The sequence below is a fragment of the Amblyomma maculatum genome, chromosome 3, assembly GCF_055883805.1.
Source record: "Amblyomma maculatum isolate TAMU_Amacu chromosome 3, ASM5588380v1, whole genome shotgun sequence".
In the NCBI taxonomy this organism is placed as follows: Eukaryota; Metazoa; Arthropoda; class Arachnida; order Ixodida; family Ixodidae; genus Amblyomma; species Amblyomma maculatum.
In genome coordinates, this window is record NC_139346.1 from 138038536 (window position 1) to 138056814 (window position 18279).

At 43.3% G+C, this 18279-nt stretch overlaps 1 protein-coding gene and 1 pseudogene across 1 annotated transcript; one reads left to right on the plus strand and one right to left on the minus strand.

The window, feature by feature from the left end:
• The first annotated feature begins 950 nt into the window (after positions 1–950).
• On the plus strand, positions 951–5859 carry LOC146196175 (uncharacterized; annotated as a pseudogene).
• Positions 5860–11406: 5547 nt separating this feature from the next.
• Positions 11407–18279, minus strand: LOC146196176 (uncharacterized). Its single transcript, XM_084596939.1, has 4 exons — positions 18052–18279; positions 13884–13942; positions 12311–12332; positions 11407–11855 (listed from the first exon to the last, which is right to left on the minus strand). The coding sequence occupies exons 1-4, from the start codon at positions 18277–18279 to the stop codon at positions 11433–11435; spliced, it is 732 nt and encodes a 243-aa protein (XP_084453065.1). The 3' UTR covers positions 11407–11432.

An 18279-nucleotide genomic window follows, 5' to 3' on the forward strand; every position in this document is an offset into this window, starting at 1 on the left:
CAAGCAGTATTCAATGTGTAAGCAAGGATGTTATTGCCAAGAACTAAAATCGCGCGTTTTCTTATACCGCTTTGATTTCAATCCGCGTACGCCTTTTACGTCGCTCTCCCTAGGACTGAACGCTGCCGAAATGGCACTTCGTATTTTGGGGGCCATCGTGGCCGCCTTAACGTTGCCAACTCAAGCACTACAACTACATTCATGCGTTACCATGTTTGCTAGTTATGTAAAGCAGCTATTCGTTGCTACCGTGACAGTATTCGCTTCCATATTGCATTTGATTCCATATCGGATCAGATATAGCCCCATTTCTTAGCGAGGTAGCATGTTGTAGGAGCCCACTCCGCACATGTTTCCTTCTCCTTCTTTTTTTTTTTCACCTTTATACATTTCTGGCTGTGATAAACGATGGAAAATTTTAAATAATGTATAATCCGCACGCAGAGATAGTCCGCATGACGCAAAATTTCAGCTTTTAAATTTTTATAATCGGCCGACTAGAGTACGGAAATTACAGTATATCTTCTTTTTTGCAGTCATTTATGGGGGAATAGAGAGAGATAATTGATTTTCGAGGATTGCCAGACAGTGAACGACTGCACCTATACTCCGCGTCAACTTTTCTTGGCACCGCTGGAAAGGCTACGGGGCCGAAACTCATTGTCTCCTTGTGCAGGTGAATATGGTCCGCAGGTTAAAATTAGTGTTTAGCCTTGAAGAAAATGGTAATCATAAAGCTTCTGATTTTGAGCACATTTCTAACATAACTACTCTTATTTAGCGTTGGAAGGTGACTGCGAAGCGTTTTTTTTTTCTTTTCCTGCTTTTCTGGGTTCGCTTGAGTTCCGTCACGGGTCTTCAAACACCCAGAGCGCTGATAGAGGATGGCGTCTGCTCGTTGCGCCGCGTCGGGCTATTCCGAAACTATACCTCGTCTTTCGCCAAAGAAGATGCAAGTGAGACTGAATAACCGATGGTTGTCCAAGCAGGCAAAATAAATTGTGTACAACGTGTACACAGGCGTAAGGAGCAGTCAACCTCAGCTTTCTACATCATCCGTGCGCCGCAAAGTCAGCGAGCTCACCGGTGTGAATGAGCGTGCCGTCTCCCGTATTAAAGCGGAGGCCCTATCTGGCACTCCTAAATCTCCAAAGCGAAGAAGGCTGAAGTCGTCAGCTGGGCTTGTTTTTAAAAAAAAAAAGCAAGAAGACGCGGCTTAAAAGGTACGGCACCTTCACTCTCGCTGCTCTGCGGCGCAAAGTGCATCAGTATTATGTGCGCAACGAAGTGCCGACTGCCGCAAAGCTACGGGACGATGTAATAAATAATCCCAATATGAATATGCCGAATATAAGTATCCGTACGTTGCAGAGGATACTAAACGATATCGGGTTTGCGTTCCGGAAGCGCAAGCGCAACTTTTTCCTTCTGGAAAGAAACGAAATCGTCGTGCGGCGACAAAAGTACCTCCGCACGATCTGGGAAATGAGAAAGAAGTAGAGGCAAGTACGCTTTTTGTTAGCTTGTTTTGGATATGTAACTGCATGCAATATGCTAGAAGGCAAGGATGAAACATGTATTGTTGTGTAATTGCAGAGCTGTAAAACCATTACATTGGCAAAGCGCAGTGCAGTGTCGGAAGCGGTTCGGATTAACCTGGAGAGGCAGGCGCGTAGTAGACGAAGTGATACGGTCATACGTATGTTGAGTTTCTTGCGCTGCCGGTTTCGTCATCCCATGTGATCGCGATAAAAATCATCCAGTTGCATGGTCTCACGTACCCTGCAATCACTTATAGCGACGGGGCCCCTTCGGAGCTGCATATCTGAGCCATGTTTTTTTTTTTTTAAACCTCTGTCCGTCCTAAATCGAATTTTGCGTCAAAACCACTTTGGGCTCGTTGTTTATTATTATTATTATTATTATTAATATTATTATTGTTATTATTATTATTATTATTATTATTATTATTATTATTATTATTATTATTATTATTATTATTATTATTATTATTATTATTATTATTATTATTATTATTATTATTATTATTATTATTATTATTATTATTATTATTATTATTATTATTATTATTATTATTATAAATGTGCAGGCTAACAAAAGGGTTCTACTTAAGTTGAGGACAACCCAGAGGGCTATGGAACAAAAAATGGTAGGCGTAACATTAAGAGATAGGAAGCGTTCAGAGTGGGTCAGAGAAAATAAGTCTGTATAGTTGAAACAATTTAGCGGTAGTTTTGGAAAGAAGAAAGCAATGACGTGGTACGAAAAACAGCTCCGAGCAACATAAATAAATATTAGATAAAGAGTGCTCTGAAGAACCAAACCTTCAGATATAAAATGAGATACTATGTGCAATGCTATCAGGGCGATTTTATGAGAACAGCTGGAATGTGGGAGTTGTTTCAACGATTACTCAGTGATTAGAAGCGTGTAACATAATCACTCGCACGCACGCGAAAAGTGGCCAGTCTTCGTCCAAACGCTATAAACAATCCGCAAGGGGTACTTAAAGAAGAAACTTGATTCGACGGTGGCGACTTTCAGTGGGCTGTATGCTGAGTCCTTTTATCATGTCTACTGCACCCGTAGCTTCAGCAAAAAGCCCAGTGCATCCCATGCGTGATCTCGTTCTATGGACGGAACTGTTCACTAGAGTATTTACAGTGCAACAGCGCTCTAGCAGATTAGTTTCCTGAAAAGCTGCCCTTTAAATCTTTCCGCTTGTCTCAGTTCATCGACATCTACAAGGATACCCATAATTTTTCCCTTACATATAACGTCTTACCACATACCAGCCTGTACGTAAACCAATAAAAGAACCCAGGTCAGTATATATAGGCACAAAACTTCACAGAGGATTTATATTGCGGGAGTGTTTTGTAAGAATGTTCACATGCTGGTGTCAAGGTTTATTGGTTAATTATATATTTGAAGCGGCTCTTACATACGACATATATGCGCAGCCACTAGATGGAATAGCGGCTACTTATCGCAGTGTCAGTTGTTTGGAGAGAGTGACAAAAAAAGCGGGTGCGAACAGGAGGACTCCACTCTGCCCTACAATACGGAATGCTCTTTCATGAAGACAAAGCGACTGGTCACAAGGTGCTATCTGGGGTTCCACCACATAACTGGTTTTGTTTAGGGGTTCAGGTTCACTCATACAGAGGACCTGTTTTAGTGCATTCTTTGCCTTCCAGTTGTCATAAACACGTGCTACATTTTTCCTGAAAGTGTACACGCATATTTTCACCGTAACATCAAAACAGGTACAAAAGCATGCATTAAAGTCTAATGCTTAAAGGGTAAAGGTTTCTGCTACGCCATGGACTGCCACAATTTTATCTCACCCCATAAACGTATAAACAAGTTCAGTAAACATCTGGATCGAAAAATACTTTTATTGGTAACCTATAGTCAGTCGTCTAAAAATGTCGGACAGGGCCTTTGTTTCGACAGCCTGAAAATGACTATCCGAATTACTGCATTCGTTTTCAAAGTGTTAGAGAGTTTCCTCAATTTTTTCATTGCTCTAATTTCCTTGATATATTATGGCCTCAAGTTGCAACTTCTATGAACGTCTCCTTTACAAAGGATGAGCACGTCGCCAGTGATTATTGGTGATTTTCAACGACAGTGTCTTTCTATACTTCACTTGTATGATATCGAAGACATTTGTTAATATGTGTTAGGAAACTTCATTCTGGTCGCTGAAGCAGCATCAATATTCAGCAGTCAGCCCTTGTATACATAGCCTCCGTATCCTTCGTGTCCACCATAGCCGCCTCCGTAGCCCCTACCGGGTCCGTATCTGCCGCCTATGCCGGCATGTGCAAGCAGGCCTCCTCCACCGCTGACCTTGTTCACATGATGCACCGTCCTAACTAAGAATGCAGGGCCAACGACAGCCTTCGCAAATGGAGGCCCTCCCGAAGGGAGTGCCACACTGCTGCCGATGCCCACGCCGCCAGCGCCAAGGCCTCCATATCTAGGGCCACCATATCCTAGTCCTCCATAGCCCAAACCGCCGTAGCCGGGACCTCCATACCCAAGACCTCCATGTACGAATCCGCCGTAACCAAACTTCAGAACGGTCATGGTGGTGAGCAGGACCGAGCGAGGATGAGGGGCGTGACCTGTGCAACATTTAAACACAGAGATGAAAAAGTGTCATCAATTCATTTTTTCCCCTAAAGAACACTACCAATAGTGTTATTCAGAGTCTTGCATCAAAATTAACTGCTGAGTCATACTGCTGACTTGATTTATTAGGAGGAATCCGGTTTCGTGGTTGAAAGTAAAAGAAATTACAGAACAAAAATATTATGGATTAAAGCCTTACAATGTGCAAATGAAGCACTGCCAGAAAAATAGATTCCGTTGCATTTTTTTTGGGCATAACAATGTTATACCAAGTCTAAAATACAGAAATAAAATTAAAGACTGTATCCTTTATCTCTGTGACTGCCTTCGTGCGTATATTGTACGCCCGAATTACTTACTGCAAGTATAACGAAAGCGAATTCATAAGTAGGCTTAGAAAAACACTCTCATTATTTTTATGGCTGTGACAGTGTCAGTAAAGTCCTCGGTTTAAAGGAGCATTGAAATATAAACGTCGCACAGAAAAATATTCAATTTTTAGACGGCCTAGTAGCGTTTGAGCTGAGGTTTTCTGTTGAAATATTTTCGAGCGGGACAATTGTGATTCTGGTTATTACGGCTTGAATATCGACTAACGTTTCTGAACCGGCTAGAGGAATATAGAGGCAACTTTCTTTATGTCAGGCCTTTTACCTTCGCTATGCATAGGGCTCAACACTGTTCTCTTCAATTTTAGGAGCCCTTAGAATTGTGCTGGGGTCGGCGACGACCCCCCGGTTACGTAAAATTTCGACATCTCTGCTTCCTATCATTTTCTGCCGACCCCTCGTGATATTTATGTAGGTTGGCAGTCATTTCGCTACTCTATGGGGCCATCTGTTATTCGCATTGCTTTTACTGACCTAGATTGCAGTTCCTAGACAAAAATACGGTATACAGTTGATGCTTATTCAATAAACGATTCATTTCATTTAGGGTCCCATAAATGTACCTTCACCGAGATATACACTTCTTTTTCAGAGTTATGTTCACTGCATTGTTTGCGCCTCAAATCTTCTTATTAACAGCACACCGATAACGAATAGGTTTTGTACAGAAGGGCTTTTTTGGGGCATTAGAATGCGTTACAAATGCATTAGGGTGCCGCCTCATTGCGCTCCTAATCTGGCTTGCATTGTCTGGATCTCTGGTCATACTTTGGCATAGACGGCGGTATTTACGGACAAATTTTATGTCTCTATTGCTATCAATAATAACTTTAATATCACCGTATTTTCGTCATTGCTGCCATTTTCTTTTTAATCTTATTCGAACTCACAGTTTTGTTTCCGTGCTCATGTTCGAATCTCGCGCTTTCTTTTTTCCACGAGGGAGTGTCATAAAGGTCCGATGGAAAGCTAAATACTAGAAGTATAAAACAACTGCTAGTCACAGGTATCTAATCAATCATCTCTGCAGCGCAAAATGTTTAAGCCAGCTTCATTAGTACCGAGGGTACGGGTGATCGAAAGTGATGCTCCTCCTCTCCTCCTCAACTCGAACATGCAAGAAAAAAAGAACAAAAAAACTAATAACGAAAGCACACCAGCACGCTCAGTCCCACACGCCTATCTTTGGAGAGTCCAATGAGCGGGAGCAGCCAGCAGCCCCACTGACGTCAGTGGGGAGGATTTCGCGCGGCGATGTGCCGCCCACGCAAATTCGCTGAGAGTGGTGGCCACTACCACGTTTTAAAAATTATTCTCAAATTATGGCTTTCACTTAGAGCTTTCATATATAACTGCCATACTTACAATCGGTGGTTACTGAATCGGTGGTTACTGAAACAAAATCTTCGTCTGTCCTCTAATACTTCATGTAAACCTGCATCAAATATTAGTGCTCCACCGCAGTGCGGTGGAGCAATAATAAGTCAGAGAAGGATGTGCCCCTTTCGACACTTGCACTAGGCATAGTTGTGTGTAACACCACCGACGAAGTGCTGTTGGTATCTCCACCGGCGTCACAGCTTTTCGTTTTGATGTACGTCTATGAGAGATATTCATCGATTTCGCCAGCCAATACTAAGTTGCGAAGACGTACATTTAAAACGCATATAGGTAAATAATGGACTTTAGAGAATCGTGTGACGCATACATCCAGTCAAGCTGTCGTCTTCCCTCTAAGCTTCGTTCTCAATTTCTCTTCATTTACGTTAGTAGAGGTTAATAGAGGTAACACCCGGCGAATAAAGTTGACCAACAAAAAAATGTTAACATGAACGTGTCTCAACTAATGACACCGTTTTAACGATAAAAAAGGCAATAAAAATTCAAACGGCCACTAAATTTATATTCTTCGCAAATAACTAAAATCTTTTAACCATCGAGATGTTCTTCAGAAAAAAAGAATACTGAACAGAGCTGACTGAAAACAAATTGTATCTTTAGCGATACATGCAAAGGTGAGGCGTTTCGACAGAGGATTCCTTACTGGAGTGTGCATCTTGTATGTTACAGCACAGGGGACTCAGCAAGGAATGGTAAACAGATGGCTGCGACGACTTTATATACAGGTCCGGACCAGCTTAATCTGGAGGGAACAAGTCCGCGTAAAAGGTTGCGTTTTGCGAAATACACGTATAAAAAAAAAACAGGTACTCTTGAAGGAAAGATCCATGGCTTACTGTTAACGTGCGGCACGTATTTTAATAGTATCCTTAGTTTTATCTGAGACCTGTGGACTTGTGCTTTCCCAGGAACCGAGACTTTATATCTGATCAGCGCTGTGTTGGTGTTCAGAAGCACACTCCTCTTCTATCTTGGCCGCTCTGAGAACAGGAAGATTATAAAGCAAGGCTGATGCGGATGCAACATATGGAAACATTATTGTTATTCATGTGTCGAAGTACAAACGTCATTGCCGGAATTTGGTACAGCGCGCACAAAACGTGTGCCTTACAGCTGGTAAGGGGATTAAGCGCTGCAGACATTGTACAGCACACGGAAGTAGTGGCATTATTATGAAACAATTGGCAGAGTCGAGCATATAGCAGCCTACCGCATTCTTCAGCTTAGGTTGATTGCTATTTCACACCAAAATGTGTGGAGTGATTGAAGGCGGAAGTCTAGGTAGGGAGCGCAGATACCAGGCTTGGCTCTCCTGTGCCTCCGCTTTCTCACTGTAACGACGTAGGTCAGTCAAAAGAGTTTATTTACTTATGACACACTAAAATTAACACATACACAACAAAGGCTCTAGCTTTGAGTGCCACTCGGGAGGTTCTGCTGCAGCTTTCTGGATTGCCAAAAACCTGTCCACGCTTTCCCGAAAATAAATTCTGGCAGACTGTGCACCTTCATCGCAATGGTAACCCGCCATTCTTGAGCGCCATATACAGTGGAGACCCATGAGCATAATTAAATGAAATGGTACCCCATCTTCAGTTTCTACGCATAAGTACAGAATGCCATGCGGCTCCAGCGGAAAATCTTTCATTAGCGTTCTTTGCAATACACCCCAAAAATATACTCCTTCCTAACAGTGTAAAGAAACGTGGTCTATGGTTTCTGGCTTTCTGCATATTAAACAGTGTGATCCCCACAATATGAATAATCTCTTTTTCTCCAAAAATGCTTTTACCTTCGAGGTTTCAGGGTGCAATTTAAAAAAGATGTTTTTTTCTCCTGGCGTTACCTGCTTTCTTTTTACCCTTTTTAAAACATCTGCACCAGTGCCTCCATCGTAGAAGGCCCTGAAAAAAGCACAGGGAACATAATGTCACACAATGCACTGTACGATTTCATTCGTTTTAGTGCAGATAAATAATAACTTGAAACCGCGCTGAAAGGAACCGAAAACTTGCTACGACTTCTCTATAAAAGCCCTTAATCCCTACGGAAAAATCTTCTGTTGAAACAAAGTACTCCGGTAGCAGCCGCCTCAGTCTGACTTGGCATACGGTGCGTAAGAAAAGGTCAGTCGTGTCTCTAAAGAACAAATAAACGATTTACCAGCTGTCGCAAAAAACGTTGGCCCAATCCTAGCCTACCATCTTTTACTCGTCTGAACAAGTTATTCCAGCAACAGCACTCCCATTCAGACGCCCAGACAAACACAGCGAAATTCCCCTGCAGCTTCTGAATACTTAACCGAGATCAGTGCAACACCTGCATAACATACCAGAGCTTACTGATAAAGAACAAATTGCAAACTGTGGCCCGGGATTTGTTTTTCAGCATGGTATTTATTACATGCCTTTAAATGCAGGAGATAGTTATATACATTATTTACAAAGTAGTCAGCCTGTAGCCGAAAAGTCCAATTGAAACATACAATACACCACGTGAATAGATCATCTTAATTCTCCTTCTCTAGGATGACGATATTAGTAGTGATGATAATAGACAAGTCAGCGGCGCATTTCGGGCGAGCTTGTACTCAGCATTGGGCACGATTGTATGGAACTACATTAGATTTGATTGGATTGGATTACACTGGAATATATGAGATTAGATTGGGTTGGATAGGAGTAGGCAGCCCATCACCTGGCACACATGCTTCCATGATGTATATCCTGGCCTACCTTAACAATGGAACCGCAAATTTTCAAGTGTAACCACAGCTCTCTAGCTTTCCCTAGCCCTCGGTTACGCCAGAACTTAATCACAACTAATTTCTTTACATTGTTAAGAAGGGGTCTATTTTTGGGATGTATTACAACGCACCACAAAGAAGGATTTTCCACTAGACTCGCACGGCATTTCATATTTAAGCATCGAGAATGAGGATGGGGTTCCATTTGACGTAATTATGCTTATGAGCCTCCACTGTATATGGCGCTCCAGAATGGCAAGCTATCACTGTGACAGGGATGCACGACCTGCTCGAATTTATTTTCGAGAGAGCATGGAGTGGTTTATTGCCATTCAAAAAGCGGCTGCAGAACCTCCCCAGTGGCTCTCAAGTGTAGATCCTTTGCTGTTGCTGCGGGAGTTTTAATGCGACGAGGCCAGTCTAACGCTGGCTGATCATGACATTCAGTCATGCAGGTACATTGGCTTGTGTACTTTTTTTCATGTTTTGATCGGAGTTTCCTTTCGTGTTATGTGGTGTGCAAAAGCCAGGCAATAAAGAAAAGCTCCGGGGCGTGTAACAATTTGTGAAGCGCTCAGCTGTGGATCCAAGAAATGGAGGTTCAATTCCAGGTGGAGACAAGATTTTATTAGGTTATTTTACCTCTCGCTCTCGAAATCGTAACACCTGTGCTGACAGTCTTCTGCTGAGAACCTTCTGCCGGCAACGATGAAGAATTAAAGGCTTTCGGCTTAACAATAACAATCACGATCATTGATGTAAACCTAGTTTACAAAGTTTCTCTCGATATCTAGTCGATATACTGCGACCATAGCTACACTGCATAATGTAGGCGATGTTTGAGTAGGCTGCCAGTGTAAAATAATGATTGGTTGCACAGCCACCGCTGCTCTGAGATGGCACCCCAGTGCAGTGAATGCAAAGGGCTTGGCAAGGGAAATCGATATGTGCCATTATTTGTGGACACTGCTGGCATATTTATTCATTACGTTAAAATCACACTCGACCTCAAAGAAGGACATCATATCGGTAGCTTTTTAGATGTTTGAGTAGGTACTCTATTATTAGTACTAAACAAGCATGGAATTAATGTCGAATGTAAAGGGCGATTGGTTTAAAAAAAGCAGTGATTGTAATTATTACACGGTGCCTAGTGATGTGGTAGTGTGACCAGGAGGTTGGCCGTGCGCGTCCAATCGTGCCTAGGCCCATTTTAGCCGACTGGAATACGTAATGGTGCTGAAATAGCATTCATCTAGCTCATTCTCGTCAGTGAGAATTTACTACCGATTCTACATCAATATGTCTCTCTTGTCGATGTTGCAACCTTTGTCATGGAGTTTGTTATGATACTAGCGTTTAGTGACTCTAGTTTTTAGCTACCGGTATTACTTTTGTGTACGTTTTGTTTTTGCAAATATATATTGCGATTTCTCGAACAAATTGTTAATTGCGAGCAAGCGCGTATGCAGGGTTTCCTTGCTCTTCTTCACTGTATTCTTGCGCTCTTCTAAAATGAACAGCTATCAAGTACTAAAGCACACGAAGCTAATGCAATTCTTTGAAAGACTTCGACATCTGCATATACGTTAGAAGAACAGCAGGGGCGAGTTGGTGCTGCATAGTATCCAGAAATGCGGCGCAACGAAGACAAACACGGTCCTCTTCTACAAGAGGAAGTGCATGTTCAGTTTCATATTACAGTTGGTAGTGTGCACCAGTGTTGTGTTTCTATTCACGTGTTTGCGCATGTTGCGCCGCATTTCTGGATACTATAAATATATGGGGCACCACGCTTTCACATTGTTGAGTATTCCTTTTCCCTTGGCGTGATTATGTGTACAGGAAACTTTAGGGAAATTCCTCCTAGTCATACACGCTTTTCTGTACAGAAGAATGAAGATAGATATTATTTCCAGATTTCATAAGAATAGAAGTAGGTCGCCGATAAAACGGCGGACGCCGCCAAGATTGCTACATACGCAATTTACAGCAATCGGAAGTTACTATGAAACTTAAACTTTCTTTAAAGCAAGCCTTCTTGGCCCCATATCAGCTAATGCGGAAAGGTGTGATAATCAGAACTACCAGGGTGCCCAGCTTTTGAAGCTACGCAGATTCCTTGAAGTCATATTAGTGTCGATTTCCGAGACCAAGCCTCCAAAAGAGTGAATGAAAGTCAGCGGGAAAAGTAAAATGCTTTAAGCACGAAATTGCACGACATAAGCTTTTATTTGCCGTTTTGGAAAACCAAGCTATTAAGTGATCACATACACTCTTTCGGAACTTCATAACACATGTGACGAGAAGCTTCAACTCTTATATTTTCCTCCTCAATGTTTCAGCACGAGATCATTTGCAACGCATTAAAATGAGGGATTTCTTTTCGACTAAGCTTCAAGCCAGCCTTTGCCAGGAAGGCCAACCAGCACGTACATGGACTTCAACCGCAGGAGCAGCTTTTCAACAAGGTTCGCATTCTTGTGCAGTTTAACAAATACCAAGCTTCTGTGAGCAAATATGTAGTGTCACATGACGTTAGCTATGACCTACGCCTGAACTGAACTGATGACCTACACTCGACAACTACGCCGTTCTGGCTCTGTCAAAAGTCCAAGCCGAAATCGCTTTCCAACCGGGAAGTCAGCAGACATCTGCCGATACTTATTTATATGCCGAGTTTTATGTGCACATGATATGAAAAACGATGAAAGGACTAATAAGTACAGCAATCAGCCCTTATAACCGTAGCCACCATAGGCGCCGTATCCGCCGTAGCCGCCTCCGTATCCATAGCCGAGACCACGTCCAGCTCCGAGGCCGGAGTGGGCGAGGAGGGCTCCTCCACCGTTGACCTTGTTGACATGATGCACCGTCCTCACCAAGAACGCTGGCCCAGCCACAGCTTTGGCGAACGCGGGGCCTCCACTGAGAAGGGCTACGCTGCTGCCGATGCCAACGCCGCCGACACCACCACCAACGCCTCCAATGCCAACGCCACCAGCGCCCAGGCCTCCATATCCCACGCCTCCGTATCCTAGGCCGCCGTACCCGAGGCCGCCGTATCCAAGGCCGCCGTAGCCGCCTCCATATACGACGTTCTTTGGATAGGCTATAACCACGGTCAATACAGCAAGGAGGGTGAATACGGTAGCCTGCGCATTTTTCCAACCATGTTGAGTTGTAATTCACAATTTTCTACCACAGTGATGCGCTTCGGAAGCCAAAGTAATGTTATGTACAATATATAAACACACTATGTTAACATCCATTTCACATGTACAATATCAAAATGCATAATGTTTACACTATCTGGACTTAAGTTTTGAAAGAGGCTATTTGAAGTAGTAAACTGCAGAACACAGTTTTCCACGGCATCAGATTCATTCACAAAGTTTAAAGAGAAAGTTTCTCCTAGGAAACTCTTTTTGTGGCCTTGCGTTGTGGCCTGCAGAGAAATTTTGAAATCATCAGGTCATCCTTTTCAGATTATTTGATGATTAAAATGCATTTCAAGATAAGTCAGGGGAATACGTTATTGCATTTGAAATTATGTGATATGTTTATTCGATCAATGCCTCACGGGTGTCTGCCACACAGCCGCTTCCACTAGACACACTGTGTCATAGCTACTGCATTGTTTGGAGCAAATATCAGAAATGAACTAGATTTGCTATTCAATGAAGAATCCTGGAGAATTTCGTAGATATGATGGCATGCAACTGATATAAGGCAGTGGATATAAAGAAGAAAATGTTACCGATTAAAATCGGGTAATAAGACTATTTCAAACGTTCATGGCACGCACACACAAATAATCATTTTATAGAGTTTGACACAATGAAGCCGTTTTGTTTGTATACATTTCGACTGTTGTGTTTGTTTAAGAAAGCTTTATTTTATAATAACCCCTTTTTTTAAATACTTTGCATCATCCATTATATTCTATCTTTTAACATAGGAAAGAACATATATGGTCGCTACAGTTTTTCACACTAATTACTATGCCCGATCTTACAATTTGTCTACACCTGTTAACTACTTTTACGACAGAAATACAATACTCGAAGATACTTTCAGAAGATCCCTATGATCAGTCCTATAAAATATTGAATAGGAAAATCAACCTTAACAATGTGCTAACATGTTCGGCCTCTTCCAGGTATTTTTACTATTGCTATTGTGTATGTTCCTCATTCCTTTTTCATCTTGCTGGCCTCTTGTTTAAACTGTATGTACATTGGGTCTCTAAGTAACACACTGCCGCTTTTTCTGTTGTGTACCCTCTCAAGGCTGTATGCTGCGAAAGAAATAAAGAATAAAATAAAGAAATAAGAGAACTGACTTAGTGCTGCTATGATTACATTACAAGGCTGAGTATGATTAACCAGGGAGCGGCTCACAACGCAGTGCTCACGCACCTTTGACGGTTAAGAATTATCACTACACGTTTAGCTCATTCATCATGCTCGGCATTTCAGCATAATGCTCCTTTGAAACGAATCTGATGAAACCCTTGCGCATAGCCCAGCTCAATGCTGAAATCAATTTACAATATATCCTGAAATTTTCAGTGTCGGGGTTCGTAAGAAGCAGTGCATAGAATTGAGCCAAATAAACAGCACCTTTGTGTGAGCCATTATTTTCGTTTTCTGAGGACAAAATTCGTAGCAAACGACTGTTTCTAAGAGAAAGCAATCACGCTAGCAATGAAACGTTTTTCTCCTTATAATATGTGACATTTAAGAGAATACATAACATTATCTTCACCTTAGACGGTCCTTAAGATGCAAAACGAAAAACCTCGCCACAAAAGACTAGTCCCAATACTTCTCCTTACCAAAGACATCGTGCTGAATGTTCCAGTGCAACGGAAGCGTCAACTGTGATCGCAGCATGTCCAAAGCGCTTATATATACTCACTCGAAAGATGTTTATCGGATTCACTGAAGGCATTGCATGCCGTGCCGTACGGAAGAAGCCGTACAGATACAGGAGGACACGAATCGCCTAAAACCGAAGCCTTCATCCCTGTGAATAGTCTACTTCTCTCGTTGCAGATGGCACGTGCTTTCTGGCTAGTGCCTGAAACAGCACGTCCGAGAAAAAAAGGATACTCTTCCCTGATACCAGGCCTGATCTCGTCTCTATGGGGAACATAAACGAAGCTTTTAGTATCTGACCGTATTTCATACTCGGCTGATAAAGTTGGTGACCGCGTGAAGAGGAAGATGTCTGATATCTAGAAAAAGCATTGAGCTGAATCGTGCAGTGCCGATTTATCGGAGAAAGTAGTAGATGCCAACAGAGCCACGCAGTCTGTAAGCGCATTGGTAAGGAAACAGTGCATTTCTAGACTGGGCGTGAAAGGCGGAATGGAAAGCTGACGGAAAGGAGGCAGAGTTTTATTTGGGTCGATTGCATCTTGCATTTAGACGTGTGCAAAGCTACATCATCGACTTTTCCTCGGAGGGAAGGTTTTTCGTTTAGTACACACGGTGATACTAGTGGTCGAAAGATATCGGGTTACGTCTCTTATATCAGCAATGCCGTGAATTGGAGCTAGGTTTTTCACTGTGCATCTATGTGCTAGCAAAAAACCTTTGAGAAGTTGCCCAAATTAAACGAAGCTTCGAAAACGTGGTGGCTGCTATGCGCGCCCATCATGGAGAAAAACATATGCCGTGCTTGATGCACCCTAACCCATCGTTCAGAAGAAAGGGATAAGATTGCGCTAGCGGTATAGAAAACATGGAAAACAAGTGCAGGGGATGACGCGGAATGAGAAAATTGCTGAAGGTAGAAAGAACTAGTGAAAGAAGTACGAAAATAGAGAAAGGAGCGCTTCCCATAGGTTGTTTGTTGTCCGCACGTTCGAGGAATGTAGTAACAAAACAAAGAACCACATTGACGTGAGGGGTTCGCAACAAAAAAGCAAAACACGCTCGTGGCTGTTTTTTTTTTTGTTCAGGAATATAGGCTTTACTTGAATATTTTTCTTCCTCTTGATAATAATTAGAGAGCCATTTTTTTCATCCAGGCAGTTAAAGAATAAATGGGATCTAAGTAACAAATTCAATCGTCCCACGCTTTTGCAAATAACCCCTGTAAAACAAAACGGCGCGCATAAAGAAGGATCTAGAATGTTCCGGCTGAATTCCCTTTTTGCATACGTGTAGCTTGGATACATCTGCAGCGAATATTGCAACAACGAATTCGCCTGTACAAGGAAGGAAATTAAAAGTCCTCCGCAGCTTATTTGCTGCGACAGAAACAACATAAGGAGCGGTGCGTCATGGTACTAAACAACCGCCACTTAACTGCGCTGAGTACAGGGAGCCTAGGTCGACACCACAGGGATCGCGCAAGAAATTTAGTACTCTGGACTAACCGTGATCTCCTCAGCGAGAATATAAAAAAACCCTTGCGCTACGGGTCACATGGCCGAACAGTTTCACGAGCAGCTCAAGGGTACCTACCAGCAAAGAAGCAAAACTTTAGGCACAAATATATCTTCGCGCCAGCCCGGCAGGGGTGCAAAGTAACCAGGTGTAGTTAGCTTATAGAAACGGTACTGGGCTGGAAACTAACATTGGCGTACTCTGTGCACGAAGATGATGCGAGCGGCTGCAGCGGGCCGTTTTGCACTGATGCCGATGCGAGCTAACGAATCAATGTCAGCTTCACCGAGTGCTTGTTGGCACATTCTTCCCCACAGAAATGAGCAGGACTGTGCGTTATGTGAAACATTCAAGGCTAACAAGCAATAGCAACATACAGTGATCTGCCGCAGTATACCTACATCGCTTCAAGGTTTCCCTGCGATCGCGGTGAAACCTTAATTTGCAGTGTAATAAGAAGTACTTTGCTTTGGGCTAGTTGGTTCATGGTTGAAGTGGATTATGAAGACGGCGCGAAAGCGACGAGGACAAGGTGTTCCTTGGTGTTCCTTTTGGTGTTCCTTGCTTGTCCTCGTCGCTTTCGCGCCGTCTTCATAATCCACTTCAACTGCAGTGTAATGTAACGGGATTCTATGACGCCTACTGTTATTCTGCATGTCGGTGGCCTTTACAAGTTCCACGCATTTCAGCGATGTGTTCAGAAGACCATGAGTGTCATCTTTTTAAATATCGCTTTCTTTACAGATCATATAACGGTTTTCTTATCTTGAACGAGCTTAGTGTCTCCATTGCCGGCTATATGGCGTGGGACATTCGCAAGCAAGTTGCTCGTATATCAAAGGATTTCTACGGGCCCGATCGCTTCTACAAACGCTCGTGATAGGAGAAATTTTCTTCTTCGATGCGGAGAACCTGTCTTTATCTCGTCGAGCTATATGGGAGGACGAGCGACTTGTACAGCCGTTTTGAAGGCAGCGGTATGGTGAGCTGCGCAGTGGTCGTTCACCATTCCACCACCTCGTGTCCCATTTCCTCGAAACAAGAAGGCGACGTTATCACAAATAAATTTAAGGTCTTTGAGGTTCTGTGTTCACTTGTAGTGGTTTTCGAGATAATAAAACCGTTTTTCGCTTGCTATCGAATTGTGGACTAAGATGTTCGCGTTCATTTCGAGAGTTGTAAACGTTTCAAATAGCAATTAAAATTAGTATGCAAGCAGAATGAAATGAAAAGAACTCTACGGAGCTATTGTTGGACACACCTGTGGCTGGTGTAGCGGACAACAAACAGCGTCAGGCTTGGCAAATAAGAGCATATGTCATTGCGATGCTGGATATAGTGGGAAGATTTCATAATGCAGATGGTAATTCAAGCGCGTTTTACCTATATGACTATAAGCGGTGCGTATGAAAACGTTATTCGATCATGAAACTTTCGACTTATTTAAAGTGCAATGCATTTCTTTTTGATGATTCAAAATGTTTCTAATTCACACGTGCTTACAAAATTAAACCGAAGCCCTTATCAGATAAACGTTTTATTCCTCATGGCCCTCATTGCACGCTGCCTTGAAGAGAAATGTGAGGGCTGATTCCAATTGAGGAGAGGCGAGGGGAGGGGGGGGGGGGGGGGTTACAAGTACGCCAATATTTCTGTGCTGTTATGTGTAAGATTTAAATACTTTTTTTGCGCTGTCATGTTCCATTTACAATTCGCGGCTTCTCTAAGGTAAAGAATAATGCACTACAGCCATGATTAGGCTGGCTTATGTTTCTAGGGGGCGCTCCGGCAAGGAAAGAGGACATTGAACTGAGTCGGCTTCGCTCCCGGATGGACGTGCTGCCAACTGGTGCTGTCGCTGAATGCCTACTATGCCCAAGACTCGTCTAATATGTGTCATCAACGCCGTGACAGATCTGGTGGTGGTGCTGTGTGAACGTCCTCCTTGCCTACGGCATTTAGCTTGCGATAATCGACGAAAAAAAAACGTAATGTGCTGACTTTCGTTTTAACGAGAAAAACCAAGGATGATCATGGGCTGTTCGATAGCTGGATAATGTCATCGTTGAGCACCTCCCTAATTTGCGACTTAATTGCCGCGCGCTCGGTCAAAGAGACGCGGTAGGGGTGCTGGCGGATAAGGTGCACGTCATCGAACTTGACGATCTTTAACGAAGGTAGTTTGACGCACTATCGGCGAAGAAGCAAAGCGTTTTTTGAATTCGAGTAACAAAGTACACCACTGGTAACGCTGTCCGGCTCACAGCGCCAAGCTGACGTCGAACTTTTCGACGGACGTGAGTGGCGGCACGGTTTCTGAGGAGAAGCACTCGGAGATATCACAGATTAGCCCGGCGAAAGCTACGGACGTGCCGGAAAACATATGCCGGTGATCGTGTTTGAAAGTTTAAAGAAGCACCTGTGACCGGCCATAGTAAAGGTGGATCAGGCTGCGGGCCATACACACTCCTTGAGTCAGCACAATGAAAATTTAGCTTTTGCAACTGCGTCACCATCTTGATTGGCATAACAACGAACATTAAAGAAGACACTGGTTCGGGGTGACAGCGTGACATGTTCCGCGGAAACTCGAAGCATCGGGTGTGGTAACTTCGTGCTTTGCAAACTGTTGCTTTCTCAGTGGAAAAAAGAACCTTGCCTTTTCATAGGTCAATAATTGCTCCATACTGGGGAGAAACTTAAAGCCCAGGATCAGGTCACGCGAGCAGTTTTCAAAAACAAGGCAGCTGACCATGAACTTCAAATCCTGGATTTTAATTCGGGCCGTGCAGGTGCCTAGTGGAGTAATTAGATGCCCACCCGACTTGGAAATATGTGAGCTAGCCGATAAAGTGAGAATATTCCTACGATCTCCGGCGAACTTTCTACTCAAAATAGAATAATCCTCCCCAGTATCCAATAAAGTATGAACGTGGCGGACATCAAGTACCACGGGTATATCCAACGATGGGCGTTCGTCCATGTCAGGCTCCTGAGTCAGCTTGTCATCTGAGTCGTGTCCAGCGGGCTGTTTCAGCGGCGATTCGTCGTCGTTGCTTCTGCATTGTGGTGACGTCCGTTTCACCGGCAATTCGTCGTTACTGCGGGTGCGTTGCAGCGTCTTTCTTTCCCCCGGAAAGAACGACGGTGTGCCGGTGTGCTGTTGGGGCATCGACAT

What these genes read in the sequence shown, in the direction of transcription:
- LOC146196176 (XM_084596939.1), bottom strand. Translation starts at nt 18,279, where the DNA reads ATGTCGATGCCCCAACAGCACACCGGCACACCGTCGTTCTTTCCGGGG. An exon ending in CATCGTTGGATATACCCGTG is followed by an intron (nt 13,943 to 18,051) that starts GTACTTGATGTC and finishes TGCTTTTTCTAG; the next exon opens with ATATCAGACATCTTCCTCTT. An exon ending in TCAGCCGAGTATGAAATACG is followed by an intron (nt 12,333 to 13,883) that starts GTCAGATACTAA and finishes CAAACAATGCAG; the next exon opens with TAGCTATGACACAGTGTGTC.